Here is a 24699-nt window from a genome sequence, read left to right as displayed (position 1 = left end):
TCTGGGCAGCCCCCACCCCTATGTATAAAAATAAGTAATCCCTGGTACCTTGTGAGCTTTCTGCCCACCACCCCGGGGTACAGATCAGGGACTACTGCCCCTATCTGCCTCCTGGGGGGCAGAAAGACGGTGGCATTTTTTTGGAGGGGTGGGGGCATTGACATGGCCATTCTGGGCAGCCCCCATCCCGAACTTTGAAAAAAACATTCCTGGTATATAGTGCCCCTGGGGGGTCAGATGAGGGGCTATTGGCCCATCTGCCTCCCGGGGGGGCATAATGACAGTTGCAATTTTTTTGCAGTGGGGGCATTGGCATTCCCTTTGTGGGCAGCCTTCCTGACTACGTGTTAAAAAAAAACTGGTGCCTAGTGGGCTTTCTGCTCCCCCAGGGGGCAGATCAGGGGCTATTGCCCCATCTGCCTCCTGGGGGGCAGAAAGTATTTTGCCTTATTTGGGGGGAGGGAGGGCGTTGGCATTCCCATTCTGGACAGCCTCCAACCCTAGCCTTTAAAAAATAATCCCTTGCATCTAGGGTGCTTTCTGCTCCCACAGGGGGGGGGGGATTCTCCCCTTTCCAACGATACCCCTCCCATGTGTTTCGGTGCACGGGGGCTGAGATAGACCCATGAGCACCAAAACTGTGAAACTGAAACTAAGTTTCAGTTTCGTTTTTGTTGTAATGACGACAGCACAGATCTCTCTTCCCCACCTCCCATGGCAAATAAGAAAAATAGGAAATCCCTTTGCTGTTTACAGCAGAGTGATTCCGTCATGAGCACACTTGCACTTGAGCACATAATGGAACCATTCCGTCATGAGCACAGAAGGAGTTAAAACATATTCATAACAGGACATTTCACAGGAATAGAAGATGTTCCACCGAATGCAAGAGAAGGGTATCGGGAACTCAAACTATGACTGAAAGAGAGTGACTGGCTGGATCTTGCAAACTGACATTGCCTAAAGTAAAATCTGTAGCTTAATCTACATATTCTTTATCAATACTCTTGTGTTGTGGTTCCTTAGCAAAGGAACATTCCATCATTCCTAATTATTTGACAAAGTAGCTTCCAGTTCCCTTAAAACTCCAGTAGGATGTAGTGTACAGATATTCAGATTCATGACACATACTAAAATCTTTGGATGATGAACCCTGGTTAGTCCCACACTCTCATTTTAAGAGATGGCTGAGTGCTATTTCACTAACTGCAAGTAACCATTTTTATGCATAATGGTATACAATGAAATGTATTCTCATGTCACTTATTATGGAACAAAACAGACACTGTTTATATATCATCTCACAAGGCTTGAATGTATTCTGGCATCTCCTTAATTGTAATATATTCTTGAATTGGTGAATTGATTTGGAGACCCCTAATCCACTAGAAAATGCTTCCAACACTGGAAATGAACGATTGGACCGCTACACCATCCCATACAATTCTCTACTGCCTAGCCAGTCTTCCTCCTCCACCACACTCTGAACAGCCTACATTAACGAGTAACTAAACAAAGAACCAGTAGTCAACATTAAAAATATCTATAATTTCTAAAAGAACTTCTTTTGCATCACACTATCCTTTCATGAAAACTACACTAGCAAGTACAAATGACTGTATTGTTGCAAATTCATAAATTGTCCCCTGTGCACTCCCATATTCTGGTGAATGGGAATAGTGGTAATTGACTCTGACTGTCCCTGGGTGGGGTATCATGTAATTATAAGAAAGGCCCTTATAAAATATGTTTTATATGCCCTGGAGTTAGAAAAATTTCACATGCCAATTTCCACATTGTAGTAAAGTACCTCCTAATATCGAATTGCTAGGAGCACTGTGGAGTGAGGATCTACACTACAGTTTATTCATGCTTAAAAAGCGGTAGGAATTAAATAAAATACTAATCGGGGATTTAGGAGAATAGGCCATTGTTGCATTTATCCTAAAGTGTACAGAAAAGAAGTTATAAGACTTTCTTGTCTGTAAGCCAAAATTCAACCTAACTGTTAGTCTTCCCTGACTGGTCAAAGTTAACAGGATTAGCCAGGCTGCTTTGATGAAGATATAAGTGGCTCACCCATGGAGAGGCTATCTTTTGGAGAGAGCTCTGCTACACAGGAATGCCAGAGCAGGGGGAAGGGGTCGTAAAGCATGAAGCTGAGATGGAGGAATAGGACAGGCAGGGAATTTCAGGTCCATCTACCCCATCCCCTATGACCCAATCAGAAAGTAGGCTTAAGGCTGCCATCTGCAGATGATAGTGGGAGGAGAGCTATGGAAATGAGCCATACTTGAGGTTGGTTTAACTTGTTCTCAATCCTCTGCTGAGATTTCAGCAATACAGAATTTTGGAGGAATAGTGCTTTCTGTGAGAAGATTATGCCACACTTTGGAGGAAGCTGTCATGATTTGGGGTGTTGCCTTGCACCTCATTGAACAGGAGTGTTCTCCCGCTTGACCCCAGAAAACACTGAATAAAAATGTGAGCGGTGCAGAGCCTCTCAGATCTGCAGCTTGAAACTAAGAAGGTTTGCCAAGCTGGAAACTTGATTTGCACCATCAGGCCCTGCGTTCAGACGTACTGCCAGTGGCAGCTGGTGATTGTGAAAAGTGATGGGGAGGAAGTCCCTACACAGCATTGCACCACACAACTGAGCATAGCGAGCAAACCTGATGCCTGATTTTCTCAGAGAGTCTGGCTGGGCAGAGAGGGTGAACACAGATGTTTATTTTTACACAACTAGTTTTGTTTTTAATCAACCTTGAGCGAATGAAAGACTGAGTAGAGTGCCGGAGTTCAAATCATGGGGTCAAATACAGATCATCTGCCTTGTTGGAAGGCTTAGTGGATGCATTAGTCCAATGAGCCTTCAGACCCAGGTAAGAGGCAAGAGGCCTGAGACTGACCAGATTCCCTTCAAACCTTCACCAATATTTCCAGCATACGTTTAGCACAATTTCTCATCAACTCACATTTATCCATTCATCCATACACACTCATACGCACAGATTTCCGCACTGAACTATATGTAAATGTAAATGTGCAGATATTTATATAGCGCAAATCACCAACCGGTCTCTAAGCACTTGCTTAGGGAACCCGTCCTGGTATTCCCCTGTGAGATAACCCAGCAGGGCATCCACAAGGTGAAAGCCAGGCATCCCGCCACGAGGGGCCATTGTGGAGATTAAGCAAGCTATTGCCCAGAGTCGCAGAGTGTGAACCCATGAATCAAGTATGCACTGGAGCGAGAATTATCGAGTCCATGGACAATTTATGGACTCAAGACCCAGCCGAGCCGGGAATTGAACCCTGGTCCCGGGCTGACCTCTGCTTCCAGGTCTGCCTACTCTAACCAGCGAGCCACACTTCTCCACCATACTTCCATCAACACCCTCACTCATTCTGCTGTTTGCCCCCTAACTCATACTCATTCATGCAGTCAATCATACATTCTCATCAAACTTAACTCCCACTCATTCAGCTAATTTGCATTGCTTTACCTGCTCATTGTTGTATTTCCAGTTATTGAAATATGTTATTGGAGGCAACTGGTTGCATTCATTCAATTCATCATCTTTTAATACGCTTTTTGTCTACCCACCTTATAATTTCCACAGTCATCCACCCAGCTATTTACTCAACTACTCACTCAAGATCATTCCTATACCTACCCCATTTAACAATTATTACACTGTCTCCCACTTTACATCATTCACTTACCCACTCATATTCACACATTTGCATCAAGCTTCCGACTGTTGTTCACTCAATTCATATAAACATCACATTTACCTATTTACACAATCAATCCCCACATTCAGTGCCTCACCCATTCACACAAACACACCAAACATCACTTGTTGGGGAACCAGCAATTTCAATAATAAAAAGTAGCACCTTGTTACCGCTTGTTCAATTCTCCTTGCAAATTACATCTAGATGCCCACTGTCATAATAAGCACATATAATCTGCAGTGGAGAAAAAACAACCACATTCAGTTGTGTCAGTAAAAAAAATAAAAAGATTGCACTGACCCTTTTGGTGCTGCAGAGGAGACAACAATTAGAAAGGAAAATAAAAAGACAAGATGATAACTTTTCTCTCCAAATGTACTTGTGCAGTTTTTTTTGAGGCACCCGCTGATCTGTTGGTCTTGCATGTAAAGGTTACATAAGGTCACATCTATCAGGATTTCTTTTTTTAAAGTTTAATATAGCGCAAACTCAACCTGTTCTGGGCAGCTTGCAGTTCAGGATCAGATCTTGGCTTCTTATACATGCTTTGCTGAGCAGGAATGTGCTCGTAAATACACCAAACTAGCATGACCTGACACCAAAGACTGCAGAAAATAAGTTTGTCTGCAGCGTCTTTTGGAAACTTCTTAAACCCACCCTTTCACATCTCCTCACAGGATGGGATTTGGTAAATTAAGCTTGCTGGTTCAGCCTCATCCTGTGACTAGTTTCAAAGGGTGGGATAAGTGCTGTTGAGTGATTTGCAGGCTTGTAGAGCCCGGGCTTGACAGCTAAACGCCCAAAGCTGTTTTTAATGGGAGCACTGGAAGATGGTGGAGAAATGAAAGTAACGTCATGGCACTCTGAGGAAAAGACAAGGGCTGTGCGTGGATAAGCCCTTCTAGTGCTGAATCAGGAACAACCTCACGAAGGGGCACGCCTTGCAGAAAGGCTTTGTTTGGTGATCTTTGTTTTAATTCTGTTTATTTAAGCTGTTGTTCTAGGAAGCTGTGAAAGTGAAGGGGGCGCATCCCCTGCGCCCGTATACAGGAGCCGCTACTGCTGACTGCCCCTGGTGGATTATCTGGAACAATAGCCCTGTGGATGTACCTTGTTGCAGAAGGATTAAAGAGTGGAGTCCCTGCAAGCTACAAGTTAACTGACGTGAAGGAACGTGCAGACTGGACGGCTTGAAAATGTTTACCGGAATCGAATGATACTAGATACTCATAGGACCACGGCTACTGGAACCATAGCTGGCTTTTTATGCACGTTGATTTGCTACTGAATGTTCAAACTTACATAACCTGATTAAAAAACTACTAGCTTGAGTGTATGACTACAGGTACTTTTCATAATCTATTAGGAATATTGAAGAAACATTGTAGAGTTCTGGCTGGAATTTGACATGTTCTGCATTGGTTGATTCTCACTCATTTGAATAATGCTCTGAAGAAGCCCTTGTGTATGGGTAAAACACATTGGCTGTATCTGTATATTTGAAGGATTTTGAACTTTGAAGAAGAGAAAAAAAAAGGAAAAAAAAAAAGAATAAAGATGTATCTGGCTCAAACCGAAAACTATGGACTGAAATACATTCTTTTCACTTTATTCTGGGGGATGTGATCATGTTGCCTCACATCATTTCTCTATGATTGTCTTTAATTCATGGCCATGTGGCAGCTGGTCATTTGAGGTGGGCAATATAGTTGGTTGACAACTTTTTATGTGACTATACTGAGGGGTTCAGTAATTCATGCCTGAGCTGTCTTTTCTTGTCCTTTGGTTAACAGCGCTCACCTGCACCATCACCACCAAAAATCCCCTGCCTGGAGTGTGTCCAGTGATTTGCAATGGTTTTGTCCAGGCTCATTGTAGGAATTGTGCTCCCAACCATTCAAGAAACATCTTGGAGATTCCACAACCTGGTATTGTGTTTTGGACACAGTAGACACTCAAGAGGAACTTCAGGAAGAAGTTCCAGAAGCTTAAAGCTACATTGGAAAAAAGCTCATTAAGAGGACTGACTCTACCGCGAGAGCCAACCGCAAGAGCCACATTCAAACATGAGCCCATCTGGCCTGCTGATTTCAGGACAGATAACTTCATGACCGATTGCTGTGGTTCGTGCTGGCTTGTAAGTGCTTGTGTGATGGTCCCTACACCTTGAGATCACTGTCCAGACTATCATTATTTCTGTGCACCTTTTTTCCTGTAGATAGATACCTCTGAATCTTTTATAGTTTGACTAGGGATTCAGAAACCCACAACGCACTTAAACTTACCAGTAGGTCTTACTATCAGTCGAACACAAGTATTGCAACTCAAGTTTTTGTCTCTATTTACTTACATTACTGTATACTTATATTAAGGCCACTGTATGAAACCCCTTGTTTTTTTCATAGATACGTTATCTACACTATTATTTCTGAGGCCCAATGTGCATTGTAAGTCTTAACCCCTTTTCTTGGTTAACGCTCTCACTTATTGTTCTGATTGTCAGCTTCAATCTTAAAATTCTATATCCATCTCCCCCCTAGGCATAGATACCCAATCTCCTAACATGGATGGACCAAAATTCTGAGTATTTTCTCCATTTAGTGACCATAGCCACACAATGTTATTGTAATGAACCTGACGAGTTTCTTAGGTACACCTTCTATACAATCTCACTATGCCTGTACTATACTCATAGCCCTGTTGCATTTTCTACAAATATAGGCATGCTTGCTTTTCTGATTTCAGGTTACGTCTGCTTTTTTCTGGATCCTTATCACATCCTCACAAGGTTTGCATCACGTGTTTAGCACCCTGAATCTCAAGCTTTGTTATCATGTGTGCAGTGTTCATCCAATAAGGACTAGATGATCCTTTCCCAAATACCAATTGCTAATTATATATAATTTTTTCTTTTTTGTTGTTTTCGCATGTTTCTCTTGTGTTTTTTCATTTTTCAATTTCTTATTCGCTTTGTCTCTCTTCTTAATATAATACATTTTCCTTTCCATTCCGCCTTCTGTATTGAATATTTAATTAATGTTATTGTTATTTCCTTTCCAATTATTGGCATACTTTCAATATCTCTTTGATTTTTGTAATAAATAAACAACTGCCTTTCCTAGGCCTCTGTGCCACCGTACAGGGTGAAACATGTGTTGACTGATAATTGGAAACATAAACAATTCATAAATTTATATTTGAGGAATTCTTCTGTTATTCTGATTATAGTTTGAAAACTTAATGCTAGATGTATTTTGAAAACAAAAATAAACCTAAAAGAAATAACCAATTATAAATATTTGGTTTTGTTCTTATAGCGCATAAAGTACTGAAAATTTGGTATGAGCACCCCCAATTAATGAACAATTTACCTACCTTGGCTTTGGGCTTATACCTAGATCGGATACACAACCAAACATTGACTTTACTGGTTTACTATCTGGTACCAGGCACTTTTGTGAATAACACGTCTTTTTAGGTGTCGCCTAGCATTGCAGCATGAATGCGATGCCATCGCTTTGCGAGCAATGCAGTATATACTGTAGTGTGTAAACTTCGTGAAAGCTCCACCCACTCCCTGCCCATTGGCTTTTGTCTTAAATACTGCCTTCCAATTGGTTTGAGGCTTGTTAGTCCCTCCTCATTCATCATTTGTATCCTTCCACGGCTATTGGCCCCTTTACTCCTGACACTATTTTCTTCCCTGTCTCCCCACGCCACCGCCCCCTCCCTCAGTCTGTGACTTCTCACCCTCCCCCATCCCCCCACTTCTGTTTGTGTTTTCTTGCCTGCCGGCACTTCCGTTTTCATCTTTATTATTGCCACCTTGAAATATGCGAGTTCGAGTTGCGTGCTGTACAAAAACTTCTCGTGTTTAATGAACTAGATTTTAATGTTACTCTAAATATAATAAGACTCTAGGCAACATTCGGGGTATGCATGGCAACTGACACCTCTTCACAAATGGCATTGTTGTCAGGCGGGAGGAGCGGCAGTGTTTTAACTCATGCTTAAAACGAGCACTTTTAATAACTTCCTCTCAATTCAGTGCTATATTGTTGTGTACTGAGGTGACGTACTAAAGAAATGCACATTTTTTAATTTTGAAGAGACATTATCGCACATTTACATCATGTTTACTGTATGATTAACATGCCAATCATTTTCACGGCTCGCCCACTAGCTCGTATACGCTTGGCTCGTCTCCGGCTGGCTCTACCTGTTAATTAATATATTGGCTCGCACACCTCTAACAAAGAGAGATGACTGGATAGATGACAGTGAGCCCGGTAGATGGTAGAGAAATAGACTGGTGCAGACAAACAGACAGTCAGTCTCCATTGCCTCACGTCAGAATTATCACTTTCAAGAACCTGGAAATCTGCCGGCAACTCCCACAAGCCCCAACCTCATCCCCCTCACCTATTCTTAGAAGATGCGGCAGATTCTGAGCTGTACCCTGCTGGTGCAGAGGAGCACGGTAGAGTCTGTAGATACGCTGGGATCCCTAGCCTCTCCAGGTTGGCACCTAAGCCTTCCGGGTGCCTTCACACTCAGGATAAATTAATACATTTTGTTCTGTGCTTTAGTCGCCCCTCTGTGGGCACTGTCTGGTAGATGAAGCTCTGTGTTAATAAACACATTCAGAGAGGTGGTCGTGTACACACAAACAACTGCCACAATACTGTACGCTTTGAACGTGTAGGTAAATACCTGCTCATCGAGTACCTCATTGGCTGATCATTCCATGGCACTACCAAAATTTCATTTGGACACATTTGCTCAACTCTAAAACACTCCCTTCTATGGATCATTTAACAACTCGGGGCTTTGGGGTTAGGTAACCTACGTTGGATGCTGTGTAAATGAGTAAATACAAAAATTAATGCAATGAAACTAAGCAAACAGTACTGTGTAAAAACTGTGAAAACTGACACGCATTCTGGCATTTTGTTTAGTTAATGCCGATTTTCTCATAGATGCGAGTAAAGTACTCTTAATATCTTAATGAAATCTGCACACTTTTAACTAATAGCACCGGGTGACCTTTGACAACTCGGCAATGAATACATTTTTATGTACCCCCGAAGCCCCCAAGCCCCCCGCCCCCTTGGCAAACTTCATTGCCTCCCACTGTTTAATTGATAACCAAGACGCAGGAGAGTGAGTCAAACAGTCTAGAAAATGAAAGAGAAGCCGGGATTCAGATTCACATTCTCCGATCCTGATTGCGTTGGTTAGTCTGTAAGCACTACTTTTATTAATGAGTTTTGCATTAGTAAAGCACCACAGTTTTCTCTGTGTTAATGATCCTAGCAGTCAGTTCCTTTACTATGGTAACGACCTCCAGAAAGGCCACAAATCAATGATGCCTATCCTCAGAAGTCTCAATGAGGGTAGCCTCCCCTTTATCCTTCACCCTCCTCCTTACAAGGACTTTCCATATGGGCTTTTCCAACCGTAAAGCGTGGCAGTTCTTGCGAGACATCCAGGCCAGGATATCTTTATTTGCTGAATCGTCATTTCTAAAACTTCGGAGACTAATCTATCTTGAGATGTATCTAAACCTCACTCAAGGCTGAATCACATATCAAAGAATAGTTTTCACCTTTTACAAGCTGCAGGTGATGTGCCAATTCAGCCTTCACCAGCAAGCAACTGCCTCTACTTTTCAAAAGCTGCGGGTGTGACTCTTTCTCTCTCTCTTTCTTCAGCAATCAGCTGGATGAACCCAATGAGTGGACAATGCACACACCACCTCAAACCAAATCATAGATCTTGCATCTGGACCAAACACTTCATACGGATCCACTTTATGCGTCATCCAATCACATTTTGCCACGTCCAGGTTCGCTTGATACTTACAAAGTATAGCCAATGCCTTGTAGGAGCTGCATTCCTTGCCCGTCTTGTATGGGTACTACAATGCCAAAGGCAATGATAATACTTATTAAAAAGTAGAGAATGCGAAGAATCAAGTATCCTGAAGAGAAAAAAGAAGTATTCGTCAAATATAGGTGGATAAGATAAAAACAGCAGTAGACTGGCTGGTGTCAGCACTTGCACTTCTCACGTTCATAACGCAGATATTTAGCAACACCCAAAACATGTCAGTCCCATGTTGCCTTTTACAGACCCAAGCCCGCATGTGGTTTTGTAGGTGCAGATTTGTTATCTAAGATAAAGTATTGTATAGGAGCATTCCGAGGGAAAGAAAAACTTCAGGTAAATCTCTAGAAGAGAAAAACATTCAAATGGCATGCTTTCAAAATTAAGACATCCCTTTTTTGTCAAAATACATCCATGCTTTAAAGTTGGGGAGCAAGTGACTTAAGTGAAAGATATAATGAGATGCAAGGACATCTCTGTTTTTCAGGGGTTTTTTGCAGATAGTGCAGCTATCTGGATTCAGCCCTCACAAACGTTTGTGCTGAAAAAGGTACATCATGGCACCTTCTGTCTTGTAAAGGAAATTATTTATTGAATTTGTTTATAATGCAGAATTTTACACAAGTATGTTAAAGATTCAGCATTCACAGAATATTAATGGGGATCTTAAGCAGCTTGGTGGTTCCACTGGCAGTTTAGAAGCCAACTGATAGCAATAAATAGTTTTCTCAGATACTGCTATGGGAGCTTAAGATGTTGGTGTCATGGCACAGAACATTATCCTTCTCTAATAATCATTTGACAGGTCTCTGTTAGAGAGAGTTTTATGGCTCTCTAACAGAGGCTTCTAACAACTCTGCCTTTCAGCACTCTGACCATTGTGATAACTCAGAGTCACAGTTGCAGTGTGATTTAAAGTGAGGGGCAAATCATGCCCTGCATTGAAAAACCCACTTTATGTGTGAATGGCAGGCTCACAATTCAAGAACTACATGTGTCCGTTGAAACTATCTCTATGGAATTAGCTTCAGCAGCTCAGGAGAGCCAGAAGCATAGCACTGTCAAGCAGCAGAGGGTAATAATAACATTTATCAAATATTAAATTATGTTTGTGTATATTTGAAAAGACTGTGACGGGCAGACTGAGTAACTGTGACTGAGAGAGTGAGTAAATGTGAGTGAGTGGCTGATAGAAAGAGTGACTAAGAGAGTGAGTGGGGGCCCATAGGAATGATTGGGAAACAATTCCTTCATTGTGAGTCGCAATTTGCGAGTAGCAATTAAGGAATTTTAAGGAATCGCTTTTTTTTGCGACTCCTACATGAATTACATTTTGCGATTTCTAAATAGCGAATCTGTAAAATTTGCTATTTAGAAATCGCAAATTTCGGGCTTGATGCATGTGCCCCATAAAGTCTGTTTGCAAAGAGGTACACAGAAGGAGACTCATATGTACTGCCCCAAGTTTCCTTCTAACCCTGTGCTGTGTGTGCCTGCTTGTTTTAGAATGTACCACACGCAAAGACATTTTTGGGAGCATCCATAAGTGGTAAAGTGAACTGCCCGGTATGTATTGTTTTATATTTTTTGTTCGGTTTCAAGGTTGGCATTAGTGCGATGTATTTAGTTTCAGCGTTTGTGTTTGCAGTTTTGTATCTACTTACAATTTGTTTGTGTTTTCTTTTTTGTATTCAAAAAAATGAATGTGATTGCGGTGTTTGTAGACTGGTGCTTGGCTGGCGGTGTGCCTGGGCTGGCACCTGGCTGGCAGTGTGCGTGGACTGGCGCTTGGCTGGTAGTGTGTGTGGACTTATGCTTGGCTGGCGGTGTGGTAGACTGCCACTTGGCTGGCGGTGTTCGTGGACTGGTGCTTGGTTGGTGGTGTGTGTGCACTGGCGCTTGGCTTGTGGTATGCATTGACTGGCACTTGGCTGGCGCTGTGTGTGGACTGGCGTTCGGATGGCAGTGTGCGTGAACTGGTGCTTGGCTAGCGATGTGCATGGACAGGCACTTGGCTGATGGTTTGCGTGGACTGGCGCTTTGCTGGTGGTGTGTCAGTGGTGACTTACTGCTGGTCACTACCCACACTGGTAGCTAAACACCAGTCCACACAATCCGTTTGCTGGTGTGGTAGCTGTGTCAGGCATGTGGGTGTGTGAAAGTGGTGGGCCCTTGATTGGCGCTGCCTGTTGATATGAGTGTTGTAATGTGCTGTGCCCGTGGCTGGTGGTGGGAATGGTTTTGTATGTGTTACACAAATGAAAGGTGTATGAATGGCCTGTAAAGAGTTTGGTGCCTTGTCGTGGCTTTACAGCTTACGAGCTGTGAGTCACTGGTTCAGTTTTTTGTGCTTTCAATTATTAACAGTGCATTTCCTTTTTGTGAAATCTCTTGTTAATAACATTTTATATACGGAACCATCACTCACCCTTGTGCCAAATTCATCCAGTATGTGTGTGTGCTTGAGGAATAGATGGTTGTGCAGTAATAATTATCTTTTCTGTCTTTCTCTGCCAAGATGTAAATGCTGTCTTGGAAAAACCTACCAACTCCAGATATTGTCGTGAACTAAACACCCAGGAGAAGTTATCTTATCCACAATGTCCTGGAAACTTCAAAATGTGACTGTCACATTTTCCTTGCATTACTGTGCCATAATTGCCACACTTTAGAAAGAAACAACAAATTTTGTACCACCCAGCATTTCCCCAAGTCTCCTGATACAAATTGCACCTCACTTGTGTTGGTGGGCCAAGTACCCATGCCAGGGAAGGTCTCAAAACATATTGTGAAGACATCAAATTTATCTATCACAAACCGGCCTGGTTTTGCAAGGGAGGGTCAATTGCATTTTTGGTCCTGGGCTCGGCCGCCATCTGGGGAAACCTACAGAACCCAGACAATTCTGAAAACTAGACAGCCTGGGGAGTCCAAGGAGGTATGGCTTACATGGATCCCCCAATGTTTTCCTACGCAGAATCCCATGCAAACCTCAAATTCAGCTAAAACAAATCAAATTCTTCTCAAATTTGTGTGAAAAAGTTGTGGGATAACTGGGCTGCCACAAATTTCCTACCACCTAGCGTTCCCTCAGGTCTCCTGATAAAAATTATACCTCACTTGTGTGGGTGGGCCAAGTACCCGTGGCAGGGAAGGGCCCAAAACGTATTGTGGATAAATCAAAATGACCTACCACAAACCGACCTGGTTTTGCAAGGGGCTTCACCTGCGTTTTTGGTCCCGGGCTCGGCGGCCATCTAGGAATACCTACTTATCCAAGACATTTCTGAAAACTAGATATTCTGGAAAGTCAAGGGAGGTGTGACTTGCATGGATCCCTCCGCATTTTCTTATCCAGAATCCCTGCAAACCTAAAATTTTGCTCAATTCTCTCACTTTATATGTGATAATGTTGTGGGATCATTCCCCCAGGTCTCCCGATAAACATGGTACCACACTTGTGTGGGTGGGCCAAGCACCCATGGTGTTGAAGTGCCCAAAACGTATTGTGAAACATCAAAATTACCTAACACAAAACAACCTGGTTTTGCAAGGGGGGTCACCTGTATTTTTGGACCAGGGATTGGCGGCCATCTAGTGAAACCTACCTAACCCAGACAGTTCTGACTCATGTTTGGGTCCCCTTCAGGGCAATCCACAAAGCCCGGGTTCCTTTAGAATCCTTAAGATTTTGGAAGAAAAGAACGCAAATTTGGTGTGGATATCTCATGGTGATAAAAGGTTACCAGGGACTAAGTGCGAACTACAACAAATAGCCCCAAAAAAGGCTCAACACAGAGGGGTGGGGAAGAACTAGCAGCGAAGCGATTAAATAAACAGCTGCCGTCCTGGCCTAGCCAAAAGCCCAGGACTCAGTCCCTCACCACTCCCAATCCAGTGAGTCACAGAAATCTCCAGTGGAGCCCTTCCTTCATTCAAATGGAAAGTAAAGCTCTCAACAGAAAGCTTTGCTTAACTGCAGTAATGCTTCACTGAAGCCACAAGAAGAGGAAAGCTGCAAAAATGGTGGGGTGATACTGCCCCAGGACAGGGCCTGTCCTCTAGGGTAGGGGAGAATTACAGGCGTAAAATAGACGAGCAATATATTCTTCAAAATCCTCTGTACATCCTGAGTTTGACATTGTTTTACATCTTTTACCCATAAATATTTTTTTATTTGCATTAGTGTACAGTATATATTACATGTTGCGTTAAGCTGTACCAGACCACATGGAGGATGAATGGATATTGACCTAAATTCAAATATATCTCAAAACTGTACTCTTATGTAAATGTTACATAGTTTAAAATTTCAGTCACATCGAGGAGTAGGAGTGTTTGGAGATGTGTGCGTGCATGTGTAAAGGCATGTTTGTGTGCGTGGACATGACCCTTGGGAGGCCAGACTGAGAGTGGTATTATTCATGTGAAGATTAAAGCTGGAGAGCACACATGGTTTCCTGCTAACAAGCCTAAAGAACTAGTGTGCCTCTTGCTGAAAGTGAATGGAAAATCACCTGTGTGGAGGCAGTACCAGGCACCTCTGAACCTGCTGTTTCAGTTCAACAACAGGCACTCCAGAATGTAATAGGGCATATATTTGGCAAACAGAGTACATATACATAACTGAATAGGTTGCCCTGTAACTCTCAGTTCTCCTGCCTCATTTAGAAATAGGCAGGCTGTAAGGTTCTTGTTCTTCCCGTTGTTCCTTTGGCTCCATTGACAGAAAGCTTCCTCCGATGGCCCAATGGTCGGAGAAAAGGCATTCCACTATCAACCCTCTTTAGGATGGACAGTGTAATGTCCTTTTTTCTGTCAGTCACCAACAGGACAAACCTAGTGGTGAGGGACACAACACAATAATGACCCTCACATTCTGGGTGCAAACTCCCAAGGTGAGAGACATTAATTCTATGTATTTCAAAAACTAAATCCCATTTTGGGACTTTCTTTCAGAAAAAAATGTTTAAAGTATGGAGAATGGTAGAGCTTTCTCCAAGAGTGTGGGGGTCATTATTGTTTTACTGTCATCATTCATTTTCCCGATTATTCCTTTATTTTTATGGCAGAGACGGACAGAAAAAAATACATGATTCCATCCACTCTAGATAGGGCAGGTGATATAATGTCCTTCCTCCGATGGCCCCTTTAAGAGGGCAAACAGGGGCTCTGTTGATGGAAAACTTAACATCTGCTCTTCTCTAAATGAGGCAGTGGGCCGAGGTTTTGGCAGTCACGGTACTTGTAGCGTTTGTGATTTAGTCCCCTGTCTGCCAAACTGTAAACCAGTCCCCAAATTGTCAACCTTGCCCAAGATGGTAACCGGCATAGTGGCCACTAAAAGTCTGCAATGCACAATTAATATTTCCAATTTCTGAATGTCAATGCTGGAGTGAGGATCAGCTTCTGCTATTCTTTCTGAAAAAGGGCTGTGGCCCAGTTTTCTTATGATTTCAGAACTAACAGAGAATATCTAGGATGCTTTTGCTATTGAGCTTTTCTGACCTGTACGGTTAGGCTGATATCTCCTTATCCTCATGGATAAATTCACCTGATTTCTAGAAGTCATGACAGATCCCAGCACCTCAGCTGAGGCAATACTTCAATCTCTGAACAAAATCTTACCAATTTTTGGGTCACTCATTTAATAATAAATACTTCACAGTTTCTCCAAGGTGTAAGGCCTGCCATCACAATAACAGCATACTGCTATGACTACAGGTCAATGCCATTGTAAAATAGTTCATGGCTGCCTTAAAAGCTGTTCTAGTGGCTAAACTCACTAAGTCACCCATGTGGAGATAAAGCATGGCATACCAAGAACTGCAAAATGATTGAATTGAAAGGTAGGACAAGAACCAGTCTAGAGCACATCTGCTGAATCTAAGTGTAGTAAACATTTTCATGATGGATGATGGACCAACTGTGCTAAATGCAAAGGATAATCTAGTAAAATGAGGCTAGGTGATTAATGACTGATGCTTGTACATGATGATATAAGAAACTGCAGTGAGTGGTGTGTCTGTGGATTAACATCCAAGTAGTTCATCCTAGATGGGATTCAGAAGATTGTGAGTTGAGGCACAGCGAGTGATGTAATTGCTGTTTAGATGAGAGGAAACATAATTAGGAGACAGATTGATGTTTACATTTAGAATCGAGGCAGCAAAGAAAATTGTAAGCAACGGAGAGGCAACAGTTTAGTCAAAGCATGGCAGGTGTATTCCAGAAAATAAAAAGTGATTGAACAGTGAAAACAAGTAATTCCAGAAGATAGTGTACCATTTTACAGGGAACTAAGAAGGGTCAGAGAAGTCAGGCACATAAACATTAACAAAAGCTTGCAAGAGGAAAACACATTATTTTTGGGTTTTGACTTACCCCACAGTAAGTAAGCAATTTGATATCCAGCATATCGAATGCTTGCTGCCTGCAATAAATATGTATATGTCAGCATAATTTGTAATATTTCAAAGCAAAACATTGTAAAAAAAACAGAAACCTTGTTGACAAGAAGGACTCTCACCAGAACTGCAGGAGGGCGTTTTATTGGCATATATTTCTTCTCTCCTTTAAATAGACTTTTTATCTGGGTCCTGAATGTAACAGTAAAGTACACAGAGCCATAATCAAAAGATAATTCTTGTACAGAAAAGTTTGTTGTATTAAAATTATACATACTTGTATTAAACTTAGAGACAAGTTTATAACCAAATGCCATTGGGAAACTGCATTTGGAAACCCGTGACACCATACCTCACAGAGGCAACTTTAGAAGAAATTAAGGGAGGGGTGGTGTTTAGACTTTGGGGGATGTGGGACATGCATCAAAAATTTAGGGATGGGCAGTCCTTCCTCTTCAGAGTGTACACACAGTCAGAATAGGGAAGACTGGTTGTCCTACCCTCCCTGGTCATAATGGTCACACTCGAGTAGGATGGACGAGACGTCCAACAATGTTTTGCCAAGCTCAAGCATCTGCTACATACTAAATAACCCTTAAGGAAGCACAGATGAGAGAGAGAGACAGCAATAGCTGGACACCCTATATATAAAGAGGGACACACTCACTACACGGAAAATCAGTACAAGTGAAAGAGACAATTCAAAGGCAAACAAGAAAGACATTTCATGCCAAAAAGCGAGTATGTCTGGGTGGTGAACTCCACTCCTCTTGCAGAGTTCACAGAGTTTTCTGCACTCCACGTTACGTGGAGCTCACAGAGTTTTGAAAACGCGGAGCGCAGTTTTTTTCCTTGCTCGTGTTCGCCAATGTCAAGTTGGCGAGGCCGAGTGTGGAAAATTAAACTCCTGGCGAGATTTCTCAATGCGAGTGGTCACATATGCTCGCGACCGCTCGCATTGAGAAACTGTCCGTTTGCGTTAAGAAAGCTGTGACTTGAGTAAAAATCTACTTGAGTGGCAGAAAGGAAGAAGCACCGACTTGCGCTGTGCATGGTGCCATTCACGTTTATTGCATATTGCAGACAAGCACCTGGCACTGAAAATCAATGCAAACGCCATTTATTTAACGCACTCTACCGCTTGCAGAGCTCCACGTAGCACAGCAGAGGTTTTTTTGCACTTCGCGAAGTTCCACGTATCAGAGCTCAATTAACTCCACCCAGGCTTAAAAGCAAGACAACGGATAGTGTAGAAGGACATAGTTGTAAGAACGAAGCAACCAATGTATATGGGGAAATAAAAGTGTGAACAGTACTTTTGAAAGGAACAATATTTTGTGAGAGAAACAAGGTATGTGTGGATGGGATAAAACACATGATGAATTAAGATGTATCAAATAAAAGATATATAGCACACTGGCAGGAGACACGTTACAGTTGTCACAGAAAGCTATTACTGACATAGGGAAAGGCACTACAGGGGATGAAGAAAGGCAAAAGATTGAGGAGAGACACTGTCTGGATCGCAAATTAAGAAAAAAATTAAATGAGGATAGATTCACTACAATTTAAGGCAAGCTTACAAATGGAAAGGACAGGCACTATCGAGACAATTAACACAGACCTGTCCAGATGCTTTTTCACTTAGTCCTGGAAAGAGTTGTATTATCTGCATCCTTTATGTGCACATAATTTTAAAGCCAGGAAAATGGAAACACAAAAACATTTTCAAGCAAATAATGTCGACCCACAAATGCATATAAATTATGTGAGTGCAATTTACATGCATTTTGCATAAATTATTCTTAATTAGTAGGAATGATAGGCTATCAATAAATATATCAATGAAAAAATGGGGGAACCAAAAACAGTAAATGACTTAAGGGGCCTCCTTAATTCCTATGAATATCACGATTCAGAAGGACACAAAAGAATAACGATTTAAAATACACTTGAAATGGTACTGGAACATAAATAAGTAAGTAAACAACTTTGAATGCAAAGGCGTCTTCGTGCTAACGTCCTACAACAGAAACATATGAGAAATTATTTCTTGCCGGAAGTAAAAAACGACGTCTTTAAAGATTTCCTAAATAGAACCAAACTCAGAGTGAAAGGCAAAGTATTCCAAAGTTTACCTGCTGAGTAGGAGAAGCTTCTATCTCCCCACTTGATTTTCATTATCTTTGGAATAGACACTAATTTGGCTGTTCCTGATCTAAGATTACGGTGGGCTGGGGGATATACCAAAAAAAGCATTTGAAAGTAGAGGGGGGCAGTATTGTGCAGAGCCCTATGGACCATGCACAAGACCATGAATTTAACCCTCTCACAAACTGGTAGCCAATGAAGCTCAAAAATGCTCTTCGATACAGTGCTGAATTTGGGTATCTTCAAAAGAGTACGAGCTAATGCATTTTGTAATGATTGAAGCTTAAGTTGTAACCGCTTCTGAATTTCTAAATACAAAGCATTGCAATAATCAATTTTACTGAGAACAAAGGATACAATGATCATCTGTTGCATATCAAAAGGCATCAAAGTAAAAACTATTTTCAATACTCTTAGAAGATGGAAACAGGAAGAGGTGATATGATTTAATTAGTCGGAGAAACAGAGCTGAGCATCAAATAAGCACCCCTAGGTTTTTCACTTTCCGAACTCGTGAGTAAAGTGGAACAAAATTAGAAGGCCACCATGAGGTGTTCCAAAAAGCGATGTCATGGCCAAATAGGATCACCTCCTTTTCCTCAGTGTTTAACGTAAGGCAGTTATCCTGCATCCAGACTGCCGTCCGGGCTAAACAGTTTTGGAATTTGTTGGCTGTAGCATCGGCATCCGTTGAAATTGACATGAAGATCTGCGTGTCATCGGCATACAAAATTGCTGAGAAGCTGTGCGATCTAATAAGTTTCACCAGAGGGGTTACATAGAAGTTGAAGTGTGTGGGGGATAGAGATGAAACCTGTGGCACCCCACAGGAAAGAGAAAAAGAATCAGTTAAGAATTCCTCAATGGCCACAGTCTTCTCACTATTTGATTAAAAAGAGCAAAGAATGTGAGGGCCGCGCCTCTGATCCTGATACTCTAGCCGGTTAATAAGCACCAAATGATTTACTGTGTCAAATACGTTAGATAGGTCAAGCAAAATGAGCACAGCCCTCCCTCCTCCATCCACTAATATTGGAATCTCTTTGGGGGTGGCAACCAAAGCAAATTCTGTGGAGTGCAATGGTCTAAAATCAGACTGAGAAGAGTCCACAAGACCATTGGAATCAAGAAAAGTGGTCACCTCATCATTCATGGTCTTCTCGAAAATTTTAGTGGGCAAAGGCAGTCTTGAAAAAGGCCGATAGTTTTTAGTCTTGCCTGAATCAAGTGAAGGTTTTTTTAGTATACGACACACTGAGGTCTTTTTTCAAGCTACAGGAAATAGACCAGTAGTCAGATTGGCATTCACCAATTTAGTGAGCTTTTCCGCGATCGTACTGGAAACCAAATGCAGCACAAAAGGCGGACAAGGGTCCAACGGAGATCCTGATTTAGTGGTATCTAAGTATTCTTTTACTCTGTTCTCTGTTAATGGGATAAAATTCTGAAGAGTATTTTGGACATCATTAATGTAATCTTGCAACCAAGGAGATGATGTAGGGGCATGGGAAAAAGTGGCTAACCTATTAGCATTTTGATTGCAAGTAAACCCCTCATAGACACTATTTACCTTTAATTAGGATAAATCTAGAATTCTGCTAGTTTATTACAGAAAGTTTGAACTGTTATAACAGATTTAGTATGATCAAAGTTTGAAAGGATATTGACAGTTACAAAAAGTTCATTACACAGTCCTTAGCAGTGTTTTGCTGTGAAATATTTTGTTTTTTTCTGACAGGATCAGTGCTTTATACTCAGCAAGATATAGATAATATTTAGTTTTCTCCTCAATGCTGCAGCCCTTCCTCCATCACTGATATTGGGCCCTACATTTCTGTTTAAGCCTTCCTTTATTCCGGGGAATATCACGATTCAGAAGGATTCTTCCTGAAACCTTTTTTTATTTTTTCTGGGGCTAATTTTGACACTGCCAGGTCTATCAAATTAGTGTAATTCATGGTAGCAGTTTCAATATCTGTGTCCAAAACTGGACTATGAATTTGCATAGCATCTAACTACAAAATGTTAAATTTATGGCAATAGCGGACCTTAATAATATTCTGAGATATAGAAGGACATTTTCTAGCTAGAATCACAAGTTTATATAAGACTGCTCTGTGATCAGACCAAGACAAAGGAAGAGCTCTCTCAAAACTTAGAGATGCATGGTTAGTAAAAATTCCATCCATGGTTAGCCTCATGAGTGAGTTGGTTGACTAACTGTTTTAGGAGGTCAAAACTGCCAAGGCAGTGACCTAAAACTTTCTTTCAGTACTATCCTCAAGTTCCAAATGGAAATTAAAATCTCCCAGTAGAGTAAAATGGTGGAACTCCATACAAGATTCAAAAAGGTGTGCACAGATGTAACCGAATCATTTCTTGCACCAGAAGTGTGATACACTAGGATGCCTTTAATGGCAATAGTATTCTCGAATTTAAATGTCGATATTAATATTTCCGCTTCGACATGAAATACCGGATTGGCCATCACTTTAATAAACTTGCAATAAATAATCACAACTCCCCCCCTCCCGCTTTCCCCACCTATCTACTCTGTAGATGTCATAACCATCTGGAATGGCAGTTTTCCGGTTTGGATCCGACGAATCATTGGTTCAGGTTTCAGTGAGACCAACCATATCAGGGCGCAAAATTTGGCAAGTTCTACTTTATGTTTAATGACGGATCTTGAATTTAATAGCACCTCAGTAATCAATTCAGGTTAGCCTCCTTGCGCCTGAACCGAGAATATGGAATTTGACGAAAGATTTGTTTTCAAGACGACCAGAGGTGTTAGGCCTAAAAACATAATTACATGCCGAGCACCACTATTAATTTAAATTTACATTACAATCACAAACATCACAATCCATTTACTTACTTTTGTTCCATAAAATCTGTAACTCATCCCTCGTATAGGCACAGTTTGAAAAAGGACCTGGGGTCCTGGCGCATGACGCAGCCCCGGACACGGTTGGGCACAGACGTGCTTGCCTTTGTCTTGCCAGCGTCACGGATGCACTACCCGGTCCTGTAAAAGGACTGGCATAGAGGGGTGTGGCCATCTATGAAGGCCTTAGAAGAATGCAGATACACTTCCCTCAGAGATGATAAAACAAAGGGGGTAACAGAAAAAAGACAAACCAGGGTCCAGTCACCCCTTTGTTCCTGGTAACAGGCTCCCCTGCCAGGCAAGAATACTGGGAAAGTAAAACCAAACTAACTTAATAGGGAGAAATACAACTCATAAAATGATTAAAATTGGGCTGGTAAACACATACATCGGGGCATTAAAACATGGGAGCCAGGCACCTCCCTAATTGGCCATAGAATGTGCATCTACAAGGAAAATAAATGCTGATTATGCATGCAGCAAGAAAGCAAAAGACACACAATTGATGGACGGAATGCAGAACAAATCAAAACATTCACCCCGAGTCAAGAGAACTGGGTTAAATCCATCATTCTTTTGCTCACCATGCCAGCCCAGTTTAGACGTGGCCATATGCAAATCAGTCTTGACCCGGTGCCTCGTGGGAAATCCTAGGACCGGTTCTGCATGCAGCTCCAGGACATATAGCTTCCTGCTCTGCTACTCAAGTAGCCCTAGTAAATAGGTATATCCAACCTTTCAACATCTGGAAAAGATGGCCCATGGGGTTGATACCACCAACGCATCCCAACTCTACAACCCACAGGAGAGTTTAGGAACACTACTTGAAAAAGCAAAAAGTGGCTGAGTACTTTTACTTGTTGCAGGACCTTAAAGCGTTTTCTTTCAAACTTCACATCCATCTCAAGAAAGTGAGATTGCTGTCCCCAAATCATAGAAAGGCACCATTAGCTTCTAGGAAAGGTGTGAGAATGTTTCCACTTTCTTTATAGCAAAAGTCAAGAAACAGAAGACACCCTCACATAGCTTTATAATACTGAGGATCACCTTCCAAAATGATGATTTGGTACTCTTTCAAGGAACCCCCTGCAACCTCAATAGAACAGTGAAATATCACTATCAAAACTGAGCATTTCTCCCATGCCACCCCTATTTATCTGAAGGAATAGTCCCAGAATACTTAAAAATGGTCCGGTCATGCCTTTCTGAAATAAACTCTGGAGCAGATACTTTGGATCAGAATAACACAACTCATCCTCTCACTATCCAAGGAACTCAACATCTCGAAACACAACTTTCAAGAAGGAATGGAAGCAGTCGCCAGGTGTATGAAGAACCGCTGCCTACAAATGAACACAGACAAATCCGAAGTACTCATCATAGGCCCACATCCTGATGCCTGAAAAGACACCTGGTGGCCCCCATCCTCGGGAATCCACCGCCACCCACGGACCATGCACGCAACCTCTGAATCATCCTGGATTCCGAACTCAAAATGGGCCGCCAGATCAATGTTGTCACCTTTTCCTGTTTTCACACCCTCTGTCGCCTATGTAAAACTTTCAACTGGATCCCCCTCGAACACAGGAAAACCATCACCCATGCCCTCATCAGCTGCAGACTGGACTATGGCAACGCACCCTACGCCGGGATCAACGAAAACATCACCCGCAAACTCCAGGACATCCAGAACACTGCCGCCAGACTAGTCCTCAACCTACTGCGCCACTGCCACTTCACCCAACACCTGCAGGCCCTACAACCACTCTCCGTCGAGAAGAGAATCACTTTCAAGCTTCTCACCCACACCCACCCTCCACAACACCAGCCCCACCTACATGAACCGCCGCCTCTCGTTCCACGCACCCCAAAGATCCTTCCGCTCAGCCCAGCTTTCCTCGCCAGGGTACCGTGCATCAAGTAGACCAGAACAGGAGGTTGTTCCTTCTCCTTCCTCATTGCCAAGGCATGGACCACCTTCCCTCTCCAGCTCAGCCAGACACCTACTCTCTCCACGTTCCCGAGGGACCTCAAGACCTGGCTCTTCGACGTATCGCCATGAGCGTCTGGAACCGCACGTACCCTGGTGGGCCATGGAAGACCGCTGATCTCATCTGAAACAACACCCCGTGTGTGCCTAGGAGCTGCACCCCACACCCCCCAGTGCCTTGAGACCCTTCTGGATGAATAGCTGTGCTTAACAAACCCTGATTGATTGATTGAGCTTGGCGGGGACATTATGTCTGTCACCTTGACAGACAAAACACTAATATATTTTGAGTTCATGATCTCTGTGAGTTCAGAGGCACCACCATCATACCAGCTTCTAAGAAGGCACTGATAGCATAGTGCATGGTCTTTTAGCCAACCACGCCCCAACATTTTTCATTTTTAGAAGCAAACTCCCAAAGCGGGAATTTGTTTCTAAAAAATTAAAACAACTAATGGCCCCCACGCCCTGGAAATTTTCTCCCAGGGCATTAGGGTCATTCTTGTTTTGTGGTTGTGACCTCCAGATTCCACAGGATATAACACATTGAGGCTGACAGGTCATCTGTCATGTTTGTGATGTAGCAATCCATCCAGCAGACTCTAAATCAGTCCCTTTATCTGGCAAGAGTAAACTAAATGCTGCATCCACTTCTTAAGGTCTCCATCATCGGAACATAGAAGTGTACACATTGCTCAACATTTGTTACAACGACCAACCCACTTTAATTCTGAACTAGAAATCCCAGATTGTGTTATTCTGAAAAGTCACCTACAGTATTTGAAACAGTGCTGTTACGGCTATTTTCAAAACACCATCTCCCTTAGACATAATACTATTTCTTCTATAAGTGAGTAACAACTGAAAGTTACAGGAGCATTTCTGGCAAGCCAAACTGTTTTACAAAATAGCTAAAGCACAGATGCAATTTTATAATTTTAGAAATCTAGATTCTTCATTTCTTGTGGGATTAAAGTTTTATTCATGCAATTAAACTATATAAGGCACACAAATCAAGTAACATAAAAGTCATTAGCTTTATTAGTAGTGTTTGGCTATCACATGATTAAAAACCAGTGGCAGTTTTACCTGTAGCACACAAAAATGCGGAATATGTAGGTAACACTAATAATGATGGGCGGAAATGCAGAGTAGTACCAGCTCTCTAGAAAAGTAAGATGAAAACAGTCAGATCAACAACAAACAATGACTAAATAAATCTTGGGCATAATGAACCAGGCACAGTACAATTTATGTAGGTAAAAATTAGGTTTTGGATTCTATGTCTTCTATCCCAGTTCTGAAGCACAAACTTGTCACATACTTGACAGGATTGACCTCCACCCACAGTCTGGCTCTGGACAGAAAAGTGGCATCCCAGAACACTCCTGGACATGTGAAGCCTCCGAAGATGGACTGCCGCACTGTCTAAAAGGGAAGACTGGAACTGGTTACCTTGAACCCAGGACCACAGTTGGCCGACCTCCTGTTTGAGCTATAGGGACACAACAAGTTGGCTGGCCTCTGTTGGAGTGGCTGGTGTTAGAGTGTACGCCTCTTGTCCCCAGATTGCAAGAATTGGGACTTAGAAACTTTTTGTCAACTTTCTGCCAGGAGAATCCTCAGAT

General features: G+C 42.2%; 1 protein-coding gene across 1 annotated transcript in view; it reads right to left on the bottom strand.

Moving 5' to 3' along the window:
• LOC146860197 (stimulated by retinoic acid gene 6 protein-like) overlaps window positions 1-24699 on the bottom strand; it is a 425550-nt gene that overhangs the window by 67385 nt on the left and 333466 nt on the right. Inside the window, exons 11-14 of the mRNA XM_085646323.1 lie at window positions 24161-24236; window positions 16160-16229; window positions 16015-16063; window positions 9607-9724 (exon numbers count right to left, since the gene is read on the bottom strand). Of these exons, the coding sequence (XP_085502449.1) occupies window positions 9607-9724; window positions 16015-16063; window positions 16160-16229; window positions 24161-24236 (313 nt within the window). The remainder of the gene's footprint in view (window positions 1-9606; window positions 9725-16014; window positions 16064-16159; window positions 16230-24160; window positions 24237-24699) is intronic.

This window comes from Triturus cristatus, chromosome 3_1 (assembly GCF_964204655.1).
Source record: "Triturus cristatus chromosome 3_1, aTriCri1.1, whole genome shotgun sequence".
In the NCBI taxonomy this organism is placed as follows: Eukaryota; Metazoa; Chordata; class Amphibia; order Caudata; family Salamandridae; genus Triturus; species Triturus cristatus.
Note: the sequence above shows the minus strand (reverse complement) of the source record. Positions and strands in the feature narration are given on the sequence as shown.